General features: G+C 51.6%; 1 protein-coding gene across 1 annotated transcript; it reads left to right on the top strand.

Annotated features, from left to right (window-relative positions):
- The first annotated feature begins 1,365 nt into the window (after nucleotides 1–1,365).
- DCAF11 (DDB1 and CUL4 associated factor 11) lies at nucleotides 1,366–12,384 on the top strand. Its single transcript, XM_049768567.1, has 15 exons — nucleotides 1,366–1,842; nucleotides 2,119–2,333; nucleotides 3,425–3,552; nucleotides 4,102–4,229; nucleotides 4,459–4,523; nucleotides 4,979–5,079; nucleotides 5,508–5,654; nucleotides 5,856–5,910; nucleotides 6,603–6,671; nucleotides 7,249–7,306; nucleotides 7,388–7,573; nucleotides 8,101–8,254; nucleotides 8,919–9,071; nucleotides 11,399–11,505; nucleotides 11,591–12,384. Exons 2-15 carry the CDS (start codon nucleotides 2,179–2,181, stop codon nucleotides 11,723–11,725), a joined length of 1,641 nt encoding a protein of 546 aa, XP_049624524.1. The 5' UTR covers nucleotides 1,366–1,842; nucleotides 2,119–2,178; the 3' UTR covers nucleotides 11,726–12,384.

Here is a 12,384-nt window from a genome sequence, read left to right as displayed (position 1 = left end):
CCTTGCATGCAGAAGAACGGTGATTCGAGTCCCGGCATCCCATATGGTACCCCGAGCCTGCCAGGGGCGATTTCTGAGCGTAGAACCAGGAGTAGCACCCTGAGTGCTGCCGGGTGTGACCCCTCTCCCCCCCCCCCCGAAAAAAAGAAGCAGGCCTACTGCCTGCAGAGGATAAGAGGTGGGTGTCGCGGAGCAGAGAGCAAGCGACCCCCCCCCAGGATCCGGCCGCAGCCTGCCCCCCTACCCGCAGATAGAGCCCCCAGACAGGGCTGGGTGGGGAGCTCCTCTTCCTCCCACCCTCCCTCCTTCCCTCCGAGTTTCTAAACCGGGGCCACCTCGCTGCACTTGCTAGGGAGTGCGGGTGGAGGGCGCTGAGGTGCAGCTGAACCCCAGTCTTTGCACCCAGCAGAGGCCTGGGCGCGGATCCCGGTGGGGTTACTCATCAACCCGGAGGGGGTGGGAGGAGTCGCGCGTGCAGGTACCGTAATGATGGCAACGGGCCAGAGAGGGCCACAAACCTCTAGACCCCCGGGAGGAAGGACCGACCGGGGCGGGGGCGTCCCGGGGGCTAACGGAACCCGAAAAGGGAACCTGAGGAGCGTGAGTTAGCAAGTGTCTGCCCAGACCGGCGAAAGAAGCCAGGGGTTCGTAACCAAGAGCCCTGAGCGATGGCGCAGGGCGTAAGGCGTCCTGCCTTGCAACCACGAGCCTACGACGGGCCGCGGTTCGAGCCCCCGGCATCCCATGTGGTCCCCCCAAGCCAGGAGCGATTTCTGAGGGCACAGCCAGGAGTAACCCCTGAGCATCACCGGGTGTGTCCCAAAAAACAAAACAAAGAGGCCTAAGCCTGCCAGACTGGTAGCGAGACCGGTAGACGGAGCAGACCCCCGCAGAGGGAGGGGAGTTAGTCCGGGTCCCCGTGTGTGACGTCAACGCGCCCCAAAGGCACCAGGCCCACCTCCCGCAAGGAGTCTGCAAAGGGAGATAAGCAGAAGGCTGCAGGCCCGGGCTGGGGGCAAGCCGGGCCTGGGCGTCGGGGGTCAAAGGTCACAGGCCAAGCCCCTGGGATTCAGCCAAGCGAGCCTGAGGCCCCGCCCAGCAGCCAACCACTTTCTCCGCCAGCCCCGCCCCTCGCTCTTTGCGCTTCAGGCCTCGGAGTCCGGAAGTGCCGGGTCCCTTCGCTGACTCCTCCCACTTAAGGGGCAGCGAACACTCCGCCTCCAGCGCCGTCGCCCCGCCCCGCACGTCCTTTCTCCCGCCCACATGTCAATCACTGCGCCCAACTGTCCAATGAGCGGGGCCAAGGGGCGTGGCACCCGGAAACGGCGCGTGACGTCAGCAGTCATTCCGCCTGCTAGGAAGCCGAGTAGGCGCGTGACGAAGGAGCGAACGGTTTGGCCGACGCTGCGGCGCATTCGATGTAAACAAGGCCCAGCGTCGCCACCGCCGCCGCCGCTCGAGCAAGTCGACTTGCTCCAGGCTGGTGGGTGGTCTCGCGCTCGGGCGGCCCCCCGAAGGCCTCCGGGAGAGGTTCTTCCCGGCTTCCCTTCCTCTCGGCCTCCTTCGGCGTACACACACCCCCGGCACACCACGTGGGCGTAAGGAGAGGAAGGAGGGGGTGTTAGGCAGAACTCGAGCCTCATTGGTCGTTGCCGCTGCCGGCCTTCGCCAACGGAGCATTCTGATTGGTCGGCGGGGGGCGTCGGGGGTCTCCTCCGAGTCCCGGGCTTTCTGATTGGTCGGGGAGAGCTAACGAAGTGCTTTCTTCCGCGAGGGCTTCTGATTGGTCGTCCCGAGAAGGTTACCTGGGAAATCCACCCCAGCGCCCTGAGACTTTGATAGGTGAGTTTGAGGTAGCAAACTGAGAAGTCCCTCTTGCAGGGATTCTCCTGGGTGAGTCCTGCTAGCGCCCCTAGGCTTGCCTCTGCTCTTTTTTTGTTCTTGGGTTGGGAGAGGTTTCACGTTCCTGAAGCTGCAAGGAGTTGTCACAAGCCTGAAAGGAAAGGGCTCGGTGCCTGGGGAGTGTAGTGCTCCTCGGAATAGCTATACTCCTCGGAATAGTGCTCCCCGGCCTCAAGCAGCCCCTGGTATTCCTAGAGCAGACTTGGCTTTCGCCAGATCCGAAGCGGTGACAAAGCCCAGTCCCTGCACAGGACCTCAGGATGCTGTGAGCGGAAGATGGGATCGAGGAACAGCAGCAGCGCAGGATCTGGGTCTGGAGACTCCTCCGACGGCTTGTCCCATAGAGGGGCCGGCCTGCATCGGAGTGAGGAAGAGGAGGAGGAGGACGAAGATGTGAATCTGGCCCAGGTACTGGCCTATCTCCTCCGCAGGTAACTTACCCTCCTCCTCCGGGTGTCCCGACCCCGGGCCCTTGATCCTGGCTTCGGGCAGGGAACTTAGTTACTTAAGGGTTCAGAGAGTGAGGCCCGCCCACGCACCTGTTCTGTTTGATCAGAGCAATGCACCTGTGGCGCTCGGCGCCCAAACCCGAGAAGAGTGGTTCTTGCCTAGGGAGGGGCACCAAGATGATTTGCTCTTGTTTGGAAGGGAATATTCATGGAGGAGGTTTAGCTATGGCTGCACAGGGGGTAATCTGTGTTCCATGTAAGGTGAAACAAAACCAAAACAACAAAGGGAGCTACTGTGAGAAAGAAACTATATATGAGAGGACCAAGTGTACAAGATGGGGAAGTGGGTGTTAAGATTTATTTAGTAAAATTATTGACATGTGATAGGAGCCATGTGGATTTACTTGAAAAACAAGTTTAAGTCAACCCAAGTCTTAATCCACATCTAGAGGAGAGAATGCTTTGAAGGAAATGACCACCAGGAGTGGACTTGAAAGGGGCGGTAACTGTTTTTGTTTTCTTAGCTTCGGCTTCTTAGGGAAAAAGACAGGCTTAAGTTGTTTTGCTTGAGTTGTCTTCTCTCTGCTCTGTTCCATGCTGAGCACTGCAGAAAGTGTATACTGAGGGGCCGGAGAGATAGCGTGGAGGTAGAGCGTTTGCCTTTCATGCAGAAGGTCATCCCGACATCCCATAAGGTCCCCTGAGCCTGCCAGGAGCGATTTCTGAGTGTGGAGCCAGGAGTAACCCTGTGTGCTTCCGGGTGTGACCCAAAAACAAAAAATACAAACAAATAAAAAAGTGTATACTGAAGTCTCAGCTGTGTGGGAAGTCAGCTAGGAGGCCTATCCACCTCCATGGGGTGTTGAGGTTCTCTCCTCTTCCAAGAGTAGGAATTAGTTTCCTACTGAATCTTACTGAAAACTGAAATGAACAGCCAATGTCCAGTTACCCTCCAGTCTTCAAAACGGGATCAATAGGAGGGTTTGAGCCCTAGACAGTCTCAGAGCTAGAATATGGTTAATGTTAGGGAAGGAAGGGATCCTACCCTCCATCATGGGGGGATCTCTTCACAGAGGCCAAGTGAGATTGGTGCAGGGAGGAGGTGCAGCAAATTTACAACTCATCCAAGCCCCCTCGGAGTCAGAGGAAGAGCATGACAGTGCTTGGGATGGCCGTCTCGGGGACCAGTACAACCCGCCAGGTAAAAGGAAAGCCAGACTGAACATTAAAAGGCTAAAGAGGGGCCAGAGCGGTGGCACAAGCAGTGAGGCATCTGTCTTGTGTAAACTAGCCTAGGACTGACCGTGGTTTGATCCCCCGGCATCCCATATGGTCCCCCAAGCCAGGAGCGATTTCTGAGCGCATAGCCAGGAGTAACCCCCGAGCGTCACCGGGTATGGCTGAAGAAACAAAAAAACAAAAAAAAAGGCTAAAGAGAGAATGCCAGGATTAATGCATTGGCCCTGCATGTGGCCAAATGACCCTGTTTGGAGCCCCTGGTGCTACATTGTCCCCTAGGCAACTACAGGAGTAGCCCTCATGACTGCCCTAGTGCCCTGTTTTAGCCTTTCTTCCCCCCCCCCCCCCACCTCATCTCAGCAAAAAATAACTAGCACTAAAAGAAAATGAAATCATTCAGAGAATGTGACCCTTGCCTTATGTAACCAGATGGGTGGGCTTGGGCACTGTTTGATTAATTGTCCTCTGGGGTTGGAAGACCCAGAACAAAGCTTCTCTTTGCTGTTCACAGTGGATGCAACCCCTGATATCCGGGAGCTGGAACGCAACGAGATCAAGACGCAAGTGGAACTGGCCACAGGCCAGCAGGGGCTTAGGCGGGCATCCCGGGAGCATAGCTTTCCTCAGATGCTGCACCGGGTAGGTCCTCCACCTCTAACCAGCCTGGCAGCCACAGAGAAACAGGAAATTTCCCAGGAAACTTTTAAGTGCTAGAGCTGAGTTAGTTGACCAGTGTGCATTAGGATTGTAGGACAAGTGTGTGTGCTGTCCACTTCTGTAGCAAAAGCATTCTCTTTGAAGGAGGGGGCTTTGTGGACCTGAAATGGCCCACTTTCTGCTAGTAATATTCTTCAATTCATTTCTTTAGAGAGAACGGGGCCTCTGCCATCAGGGAAGCTTCTCCCTCGGAGAACAGTCTCGAGTGATGTCTCAGTGAGTATGGGGACTGAGGGAGACACCTTTAGGAGCATGTGGGTCTTATGCACCAACTGTGGAAGGGAAATTTGTTCAAGGGTACTAATGAATGGTAAGGTTGAGTAAATGGGGCCCAGAGAGATAGCACAGCGGCGTTTGCCTTGCAAGCAGCAGATCCAGGATCAAAGGTGGTTGGTTCGAATCCCGGTGTCCCCCGTGCCTGCCAGGAGCTATTTCTGAGCAGACAGCCAGGAGTAACCCCTGAGCACTGCCGGGTGTGGCCCAAAAACCAAAAAAAAAAAGGTTGAGTAAATGGAGTTGAAGCTCTGATAGTAGTTCAGGGGTAAAGTCTAGAAATTGAGGGGCTGATGGAATGAAAACAAAAGGGAGGAGTGCCTTTGTACTTTCATCCAACTATTAGGATTCTCTTAACCAGGATGTCTTCTTACTCTCACTCTCCATCTGTTTCCCAGCTTCTTGCCCAATGACCTAGGTTTCACAGATACGTACTCTCAAAAGGCCTTCTGTGGCATCTACAGCAAAGATGGTCAGATCTTCATGTCTGCTTGCCAAGGTACCAGATCCTGCTCCTACAAACTTCCCTGGAACAAGTAATGTCCACGGCTAGAACTAGTGACACACGCACGCGCGCACACACACACACACACACACACACAGTAATGTCCACGGCTAGAACTAGTGGCGCGTGCGCACACACACACACACACACACATGCGCGCGCGCCCGCGTAACGTCCAAGGCTAGAACTAGTCACACACACACACCACCACCACATAACACACACCCCACACAAACATACACACACACGCACGCACGCGCACACACACACACACACACACACACACACACAGCTCAAAGATACTTAGTCAAGGCACCTTCCCCGTGATGAAGGAAAGCTGCTACAGATTACAGATTCACTTTCACTCTGTGGAGTATATAAAGAGGATGTTCCATAATTCTACCTGATCCTCACTTGCACAGACCAGACAATTCGATTGTATGACTGCCGGTATGGACGCTTTCATAAATTCAAAAGCATAAAGGCCCGAGATGTAGGCTGGAGCATCCTGGATGTGGCCTTCACTCCAGATGGAAACCATTTTCTATACTCCAGCTGGTCTGATTACAGTGAGTATGCCCTCTGCCTCCGTCCCATCTCCCTTCCATCCAGCCCAAGAACTGAGATTCCTTTCTCAGAGCCAGGGCTCCCTATCTTCTCTTGAGAAGCTCACTTCCAGGGTTTGAGATCCTTACCCAGTGCTTCCCAAGCTTGGCATCTGCTCTCCTCCCCTAGTTCTGAAACTTTCTTGTTTCTCTTGCTTTTCTTAGTTCATATCTGCAACATCTACGGGGAGGGAGACACACACACTGCCCTGGATCTAAGGTACTAGCTTCTCTTCTTGCTCATACTCACCAGACACTCCTCAGTGCTTTCCCTGAGCAAATCTCTTGAACTGGAACTCCTGCTCAGAGGAGAAAGGATACTGGTTGCAAGTTTCTCTGTGGATTCCTGGGCTGTACTCACCTTCCTTTCATCCAGAGACCCAGGGTAAAAAAGATGATGATAGGATTGGATGTAGATCCTCAGGGTGGCAAGCCATACTTGGACACATGTGGACAGCTTTCCTTTTCCCTCTTAGACATATGCTTTACAGGGAGGGCTAGGGAGAGAACTCGAAGGTCTAGAGAACATTTTGTATACAGGAGCTCTAGGTTTATTACTTGGCACTATTTGGGCCCTTCTCTGAGAGCCACCCTCAAGAACCAAAGTAGGGATCTAGAGCAATAGTACAGCAGAAAGGGTGTTTGCTTGTACACAGCCCACTCAAGTTCTATGCCCAGCATTCCATACGGGTCCCTAAAGCAGTACCTGGAATGATCCCTAAGTGAATAGCCAAGAGTAAGTCATGAGGGCAGCAGGGTATGGTCCAAAAAAACAAAAAGCAAGCAAACAACCTAACTGAAAGTAGCCCCCTAAACTTCTCTCGGTGTGACCAAAATTTTTAAGAAGTGTCTTACAATACTCAGATTAACAAAGGCTAGAAGAAATTCCACCCAGCTCCTCTCTCTTTTCAGGCCAGATGAGCGTCGCTTTGCTGTCTTCTCCATTGCTGTCTCCTCAGATGGACGGGAAGTGCTAGGAGGGTGAGTGTTTGCAGGGGATGCCACCCTGGCCCATTCAGCTGAGATAGGGATTTTCCCAGAAACTAGCTCAGCTGTTCCAGAGACTGCACTGGACACTCCTCCCCAGACAGCTGAGGATCACATCTAGCCCTTCTCTGAGGTAAAACTCTTTTTTTTTTATTTTGGTTTTTGGTTTTTGGGCCACACCCGGTGACGCTCAGGGGTTACTCCTGGCTATGCGCTCAGAAGTCGCTCCTGGCTTGGGGGACCATATGGGACGCCAGGGATGGAACCGTGGTCTGCCCTAGGCTAGCGCAGGCAAGGCAGGCACCTTACCTCTAGCACCACCACCCAGCCCCTGAGGTCAACTCTTATAAGTTGCTTCAAACTTCACCTTTTATTCACCACTCTTCAGTCCTACCTTCTCCAGTTCTTCATTGCCTGAGATGGGAAGTCTGTTACTAACCTCCTTGCAAGCCTACCTAACTCTTATAAGGACAAGCATTTGCCCCTCAGAAAAGCTCCTGCACATGAACTGTCCAAAGCATACCCATCTTGGTCCTCTCTGTTCGTGCTCTAGAGCCCTCTTCTCTTGCAGGGCCAATGATGGTTGCTTGTACGTCTTTGATCGTGAACAGAATCGACGGACCCTTCAGGTATTAATCTGAGAACTAGAGCCTCAGCCTCCTCGGAGACCTAGTGAGAAGTCCTAGGTCTCCTGACTTCTTTCTCCCTAGATTGAATCCCACGAGGATGATGTTAATGCAGTTGCCTTTGCTGATATAAGCTCCCAGATCCTTTTCTCTGGGGGTGATGATGCCATCTGCAAGGTGTGGGATCGACGCACTATGCGGGAGGATGACCCCAAGCCTGTGGGAGCACTGGCTGGACATCAAGATGGCATCACCTTCATTGACAGCAAGGTAGGAAGGAAAACAGGACTATGCAACGTGTCTTACACAGTGCCTAAGAGCATCAGAGAGGACCTAGGCTGAGGATTGGCAAGCACCTTCTTAGCCAGAGTTGGTAGAAGCTGAAGTGTATTCAAGGGCCTTACGCCAAGAAACAAGACGTTTATCTGTCCCTAGCAGTCCTTAAGGAACTGGGCACGGCTTTCTGAACAACTAAAGTAAAAGTCATTCCAGTCAAAGATAGGTAAGGATATCTTTATGTGACAGAAACCCAACTACAATCATATTTGTAATCAAGTTGTTTAAATAAAAATATTATAAAAAAGATAGGTAAGGATAGGTAAGGAGGCCCAACCAGGGCCATTGGCATAGAAAGGGGTACCCAGTCAGGGGATTGAATCTGTGGGATAAATGGATGATGAACCCACCTGGATGAGGAAAGAGGCCAGCTGAACTGCGATATCTGGCACTCTTGAGTTCTCAAGTAGAGGAGGGAAGCTGGACTGATTGACTGACACCATGTGACTTGGTATTTACAGGGTGATGCCCGGTATCTCATCTCTAATTCCAAAGACCAGACCATCAAACTCTGGGATATCCGACACTTTTCCAGCAGGGAAGGCATGGAAGCCTCACGCCAGGCTGCCACACAGCAAAACTGGGACTACCGCTGGCAGCAGGTGCCCAAAAAAGGTAAGTATGGGGGCCGGCGAGGTGGCGCTAGAGGTAAGGTGTCTGCCTTGCAAGTGCTAACCAAGGAAGGACCTTGGTTCGATCCCCCGGCGTCCCATATGGTCCCCCCAAGCCAGGGGCAATTTCTGAGCTCTTAGCCAGGAGTAAACCCTGAGCATCAAACGGGTGTGGCCCGAAAAACTAAAAAAAAAAAAAAAAAAAAAAAAAAGGTAAGTATGGCAGGTTGAGTATTTGTACTCTATCTAAGGTGGATGAGATGCAATTGATGAGTGGAGAGGGGTGCTTCTGTTTATTAATTTAAAGAAGGTAGATTTTCAGGGAGACACTGAGCAATTTTTTTTTTCTAGCAAAGGGACAATAGGCCCCTTTTTGGTAAATCTCTGGACTAGGGTCCTAGGTGGTAATTGAAATATTTAATCCCTGCAAGGGCCAGTAATAGATACGGTGGATATGTCTATGGCCTGGAGTACCCTTACACATTCACCCAGAACAAAAGCGTTTCAGTATCTTAACAACTTAGCACAAATGATTGCCAGCTTTGTTACCAGGAAAGAGCCCCCACTGGAGAGTTAGGAAGAAAATGGTCTCTGTGTGAGTCTAAAGATTGCTTACCAGCAAGGCTCTAGGCTCCCTAACCGAAAGCTCTTCCTCTGTCCCTGCCCAGCCTGGCGGAAATTGAAGCTCCCAGGGGACAGCTCCTTGATGACCTACCGGGGCCATGGGGTGCTGCACACACTTATCCGCTGCCGATTCTCCCCTGCCCACAGCACTGGCCAACAATTCATCTATAGTGGCTGCTCCACTGGCAAGGTGGTTGGTAAGGATCGTATGTGCTGGTCAGAGCAAGGCCTCAGGAATGTGTCTGACATTTTACCCAGAGGTTTGGTTTTGGGTTTGTTGGTGATGCCAAGGATCCAACCCAGGTGCCCTGTGTGCAGAGAATTCATCAGAGCCACATCCTGATCCTAGCATTCCCCCATTACCATTAGTGACCACCTTTAAAGCTCAGGGGCTGAGCAATAGCACAGCAGGAGAGCATTTGCCTTGCACACAGACAGCTAGGTTCAGTCCCTGGCATTCCATATGGTTTTCCAAACCTGCCAGGTGAGCACAGAGCCAAGAGTAACACCTGAGCACCACTGAGTATGGCCCAAAAACCTCCAGAAGGGTGGTTGCCTTCTATGTGATCTACCCTAGGGGTCACTTAAGCAGAGAAATGGCAAAAACAGGAATGGGGAGTACCTTACACACACCTGATCCAGGGTTCAATCCCCCAGACCACAAATGGTTACCCAAGTACTGACAGGAGTGATCCTAAGTGCAGAGCCAAAAGTAAGCCCTGAGTACTACTAGGTATGATCCCAAAACAAAAAAATAAGTACTCTTTATTCTTGTTTTAAATTAAGAAAAGGAACATAAAATTATAGTCACTGTATACAAGCTGTATACAAGCTCACCAAAAATGTGCTCTGTTCTATTCTCTAGCCAGACAAGGAAAGAATGCAAATAAAAGGTAGGAGGGAACAAAGACAGAAATATAACAGAGCCAGCAAGCAGTAAAGGACACAGTCCCATAGGAGACATGTCTAGGAAAGTACAAACACAGTGACAGCAAGAGAACACCAGGCCAGGGGTATGGCGTTTAGAACACTTGCCTTGCCTTTGTTCAATCCCCAGCACTGCCAATAAAAATAGTAAGGATGGGGCCCGGAGAGATAGCACAGTGGCGTTTGCCTTGCAAGCAGCCGATCCAGGACCAAAGGTGGTTGGTTCAAATCCCAGTGTCCCATATGATCCCCTGTGCCTGCCAGGAGCTATTTCTGAGCAGACAGCCAGGAGTAACCCCTAAGCACTGCTGGGTGTGGCCCAAAAACCAAAAAAAAAAAAGTAAGGATGGGGGCCGGGAAGGTAGCGCTGGAGGTAAGGTGTCCGACTTGCAAGCACTAGCCAAGGAAAGATCATGACCACGGTTCAATCCCCCTGCGTCCCATATGGTCCCCCCAAGCCAGGGGCAATTTCTGAGCACTTAGCCAGGAGTAGCCCCTGAGCATTAAATGGGTGTGGCCCAAAAAAACAAACAAAAAAAATAGTAAGGATGAGGGGCCAGAGAGATAGCATAGCAGTAGGGCATTTGCCTTGCATGCAGCCAATCCAAGACAAATGGTGGTTCGAATTCCGGCATCCCATATGGTCCCGAAGGCCTGCCAGGAGCTATTTCTTAGTGGAGTCAGTAGAAACCCCTGGTTACCCAAAAACCAAAAACAAAGTTAAAAAAAAAAAGGGGAGGGGGCAGAGAGATAGCATGGAGGTAAGGCATTTGCCTTGCATGCAGAAGGACAGTGGTTTGAATCCTGTCAACCCATATGGTCCCACGAGCCTGCCAGGAGTGATTTCTGAGTGTAGAACCAGGAGTAACCCCTGAGTGCTGCCGGGTGTGACCCAAAAACAAAAGGATGAAAAAAATAAAACATAAGATAGTGTTTGATGGAGGGACCCACTCAGAGAAAGCTGCCCAGCCCAGACAATGGCAGGATCATACTTGTTTGCACAGCTCATTATTCCCATTTCCTATCAGCTGTGTTTTTATACTTTTGCTACTAGAGGCTTGAGGAATGGTTCAAAGTGCTTTGCATGCAGAAATCCAGGTTCTATTCTCAGTGCCATATGGTTTCCTGACCACTGGAGGATGACCCCCTGACTAGCAGAAATAAGCTATTAAGAACAATAGTCAGTACAGAGGATAGGGCAATTGCCTTGCATGCAGCTGACCCGAGTTCAATCTCCAGCATTCCCCCATAGTTCCTTAAGCACTGCCAAGAGTAATTCTTGAGTGCAGAACCAGGATTAACTCCTGAGCATCTCCAGGTCTGGTCCAAAAACCAAAAAGAATAATAGAATTACATTGTATTTTCTTCTCTGTAGACTGAAATTTAGTTAAGGGCCTCTGTTAAACCATATTCTCCACCTGAGGCAGGGAAAGGAAGTGATGAATAGGGGTTGAGGATGTGGCTCAGCAGTGGAGTGGTTCTTGCACACATCAGACCCTGGTTCAAATCCCAGCATTGCAAAAAGAAGAAAAGTCGAGAAATTCCCATCCTCTGATCTGGGTGGTAGCCCTGTCCCATTCTGTTCTTTCCCCAACAGTGTACAACTTGCTCAGCGGCCACATTGTGAAGAAGCTGACCAACCACAAGGCCTGTGTACGTGATGTCAGCTGGCATCCCTTTGAGGAGAAGATTGTCAGCAGCTCGGTGAGGGTACAAGGGTTTGGGGGAACACAATATATGTCTGGGGGAGAAGGTGTACACACCCTGACTCCTTATCACCTCTCTGCAGTGGGACGGGAACCTGCGACTGTGGCAATACCGCCAGGCTGAGTACTTCCGGGATGACATGCCAGAATCTGAGGAACACCCTAGCACCCCTCCTTCAGTCTCACATCCCTGCCCAGCCTTTTCCTCACCCCAATAGATGTGACCTCCAGCCCCATACCTGGGGGAGCTTTTTGATAAGTGCTCTGCTTCTTCCCTTTCTCCCTACTGGGAGACGTCTGAGGAGTCACAGGCACTGACTGGATGAGAAGAAACCCAAGTTCTGGGGAACAGCCTGAGCCCTGGAAGATCGTCTTTGTGGGACTCATATTCTCACATGAAGTAGACTTAAGTCTGTATCTCTGGCCAGGGTCTGGCAGGATTGCTATTATCTGGGGTGTGGCCTGCACCAGCTGAACCGCTGTCCTGAGTGTTTTAATCATGTTTGGTTGTGAAGTAATAGTGATCCAAGCCAGCCACCCTCACCGCCTGGGCCTTCACAATGGAGATTCAACTGGCCCATCAGAGAGCCAGATACCTTGGTCTTCCAGTGGTCCTGATGGCTAGAGCTCTAGCCTTTCTAGGGGAGGGTGGGGATAGGTAAGGTGTGCCCCTCAGCACCCTTCTAAGGGTGGGAATTAGTCTTTTCTCTCACGTTTGGGACTTCGGAGCAGAACAGTCTGGTGTGGAGGCTCTCTGTGACCCTACACAGGGCGGACCCAAACCACAAAGTGTTCTGTCCTGTGGAGGGTCACTGAAGTAGGACTTTGTCCTCTCACTGACTCTGTCTCCTTCAATAAACTCGCTATTGGAACCTTG

Source organism: Suncus etruscus, chromosome 2 (assembly GCF_024139225.1).
Source record: "Suncus etruscus isolate mSunEtr1 chromosome 2, mSunEtr1.pri.cur, whole genome shotgun sequence".
Lineage (NCBI taxonomy): Eukaryota > Metazoa > Chordata > Mammalia > Eulipotyphla > Soricidae > Suncus > Suncus etruscus.
Note: the sequence above shows the minus strand (reverse complement) of the source record. Positions and strands in the feature narration are given on the sequence as shown.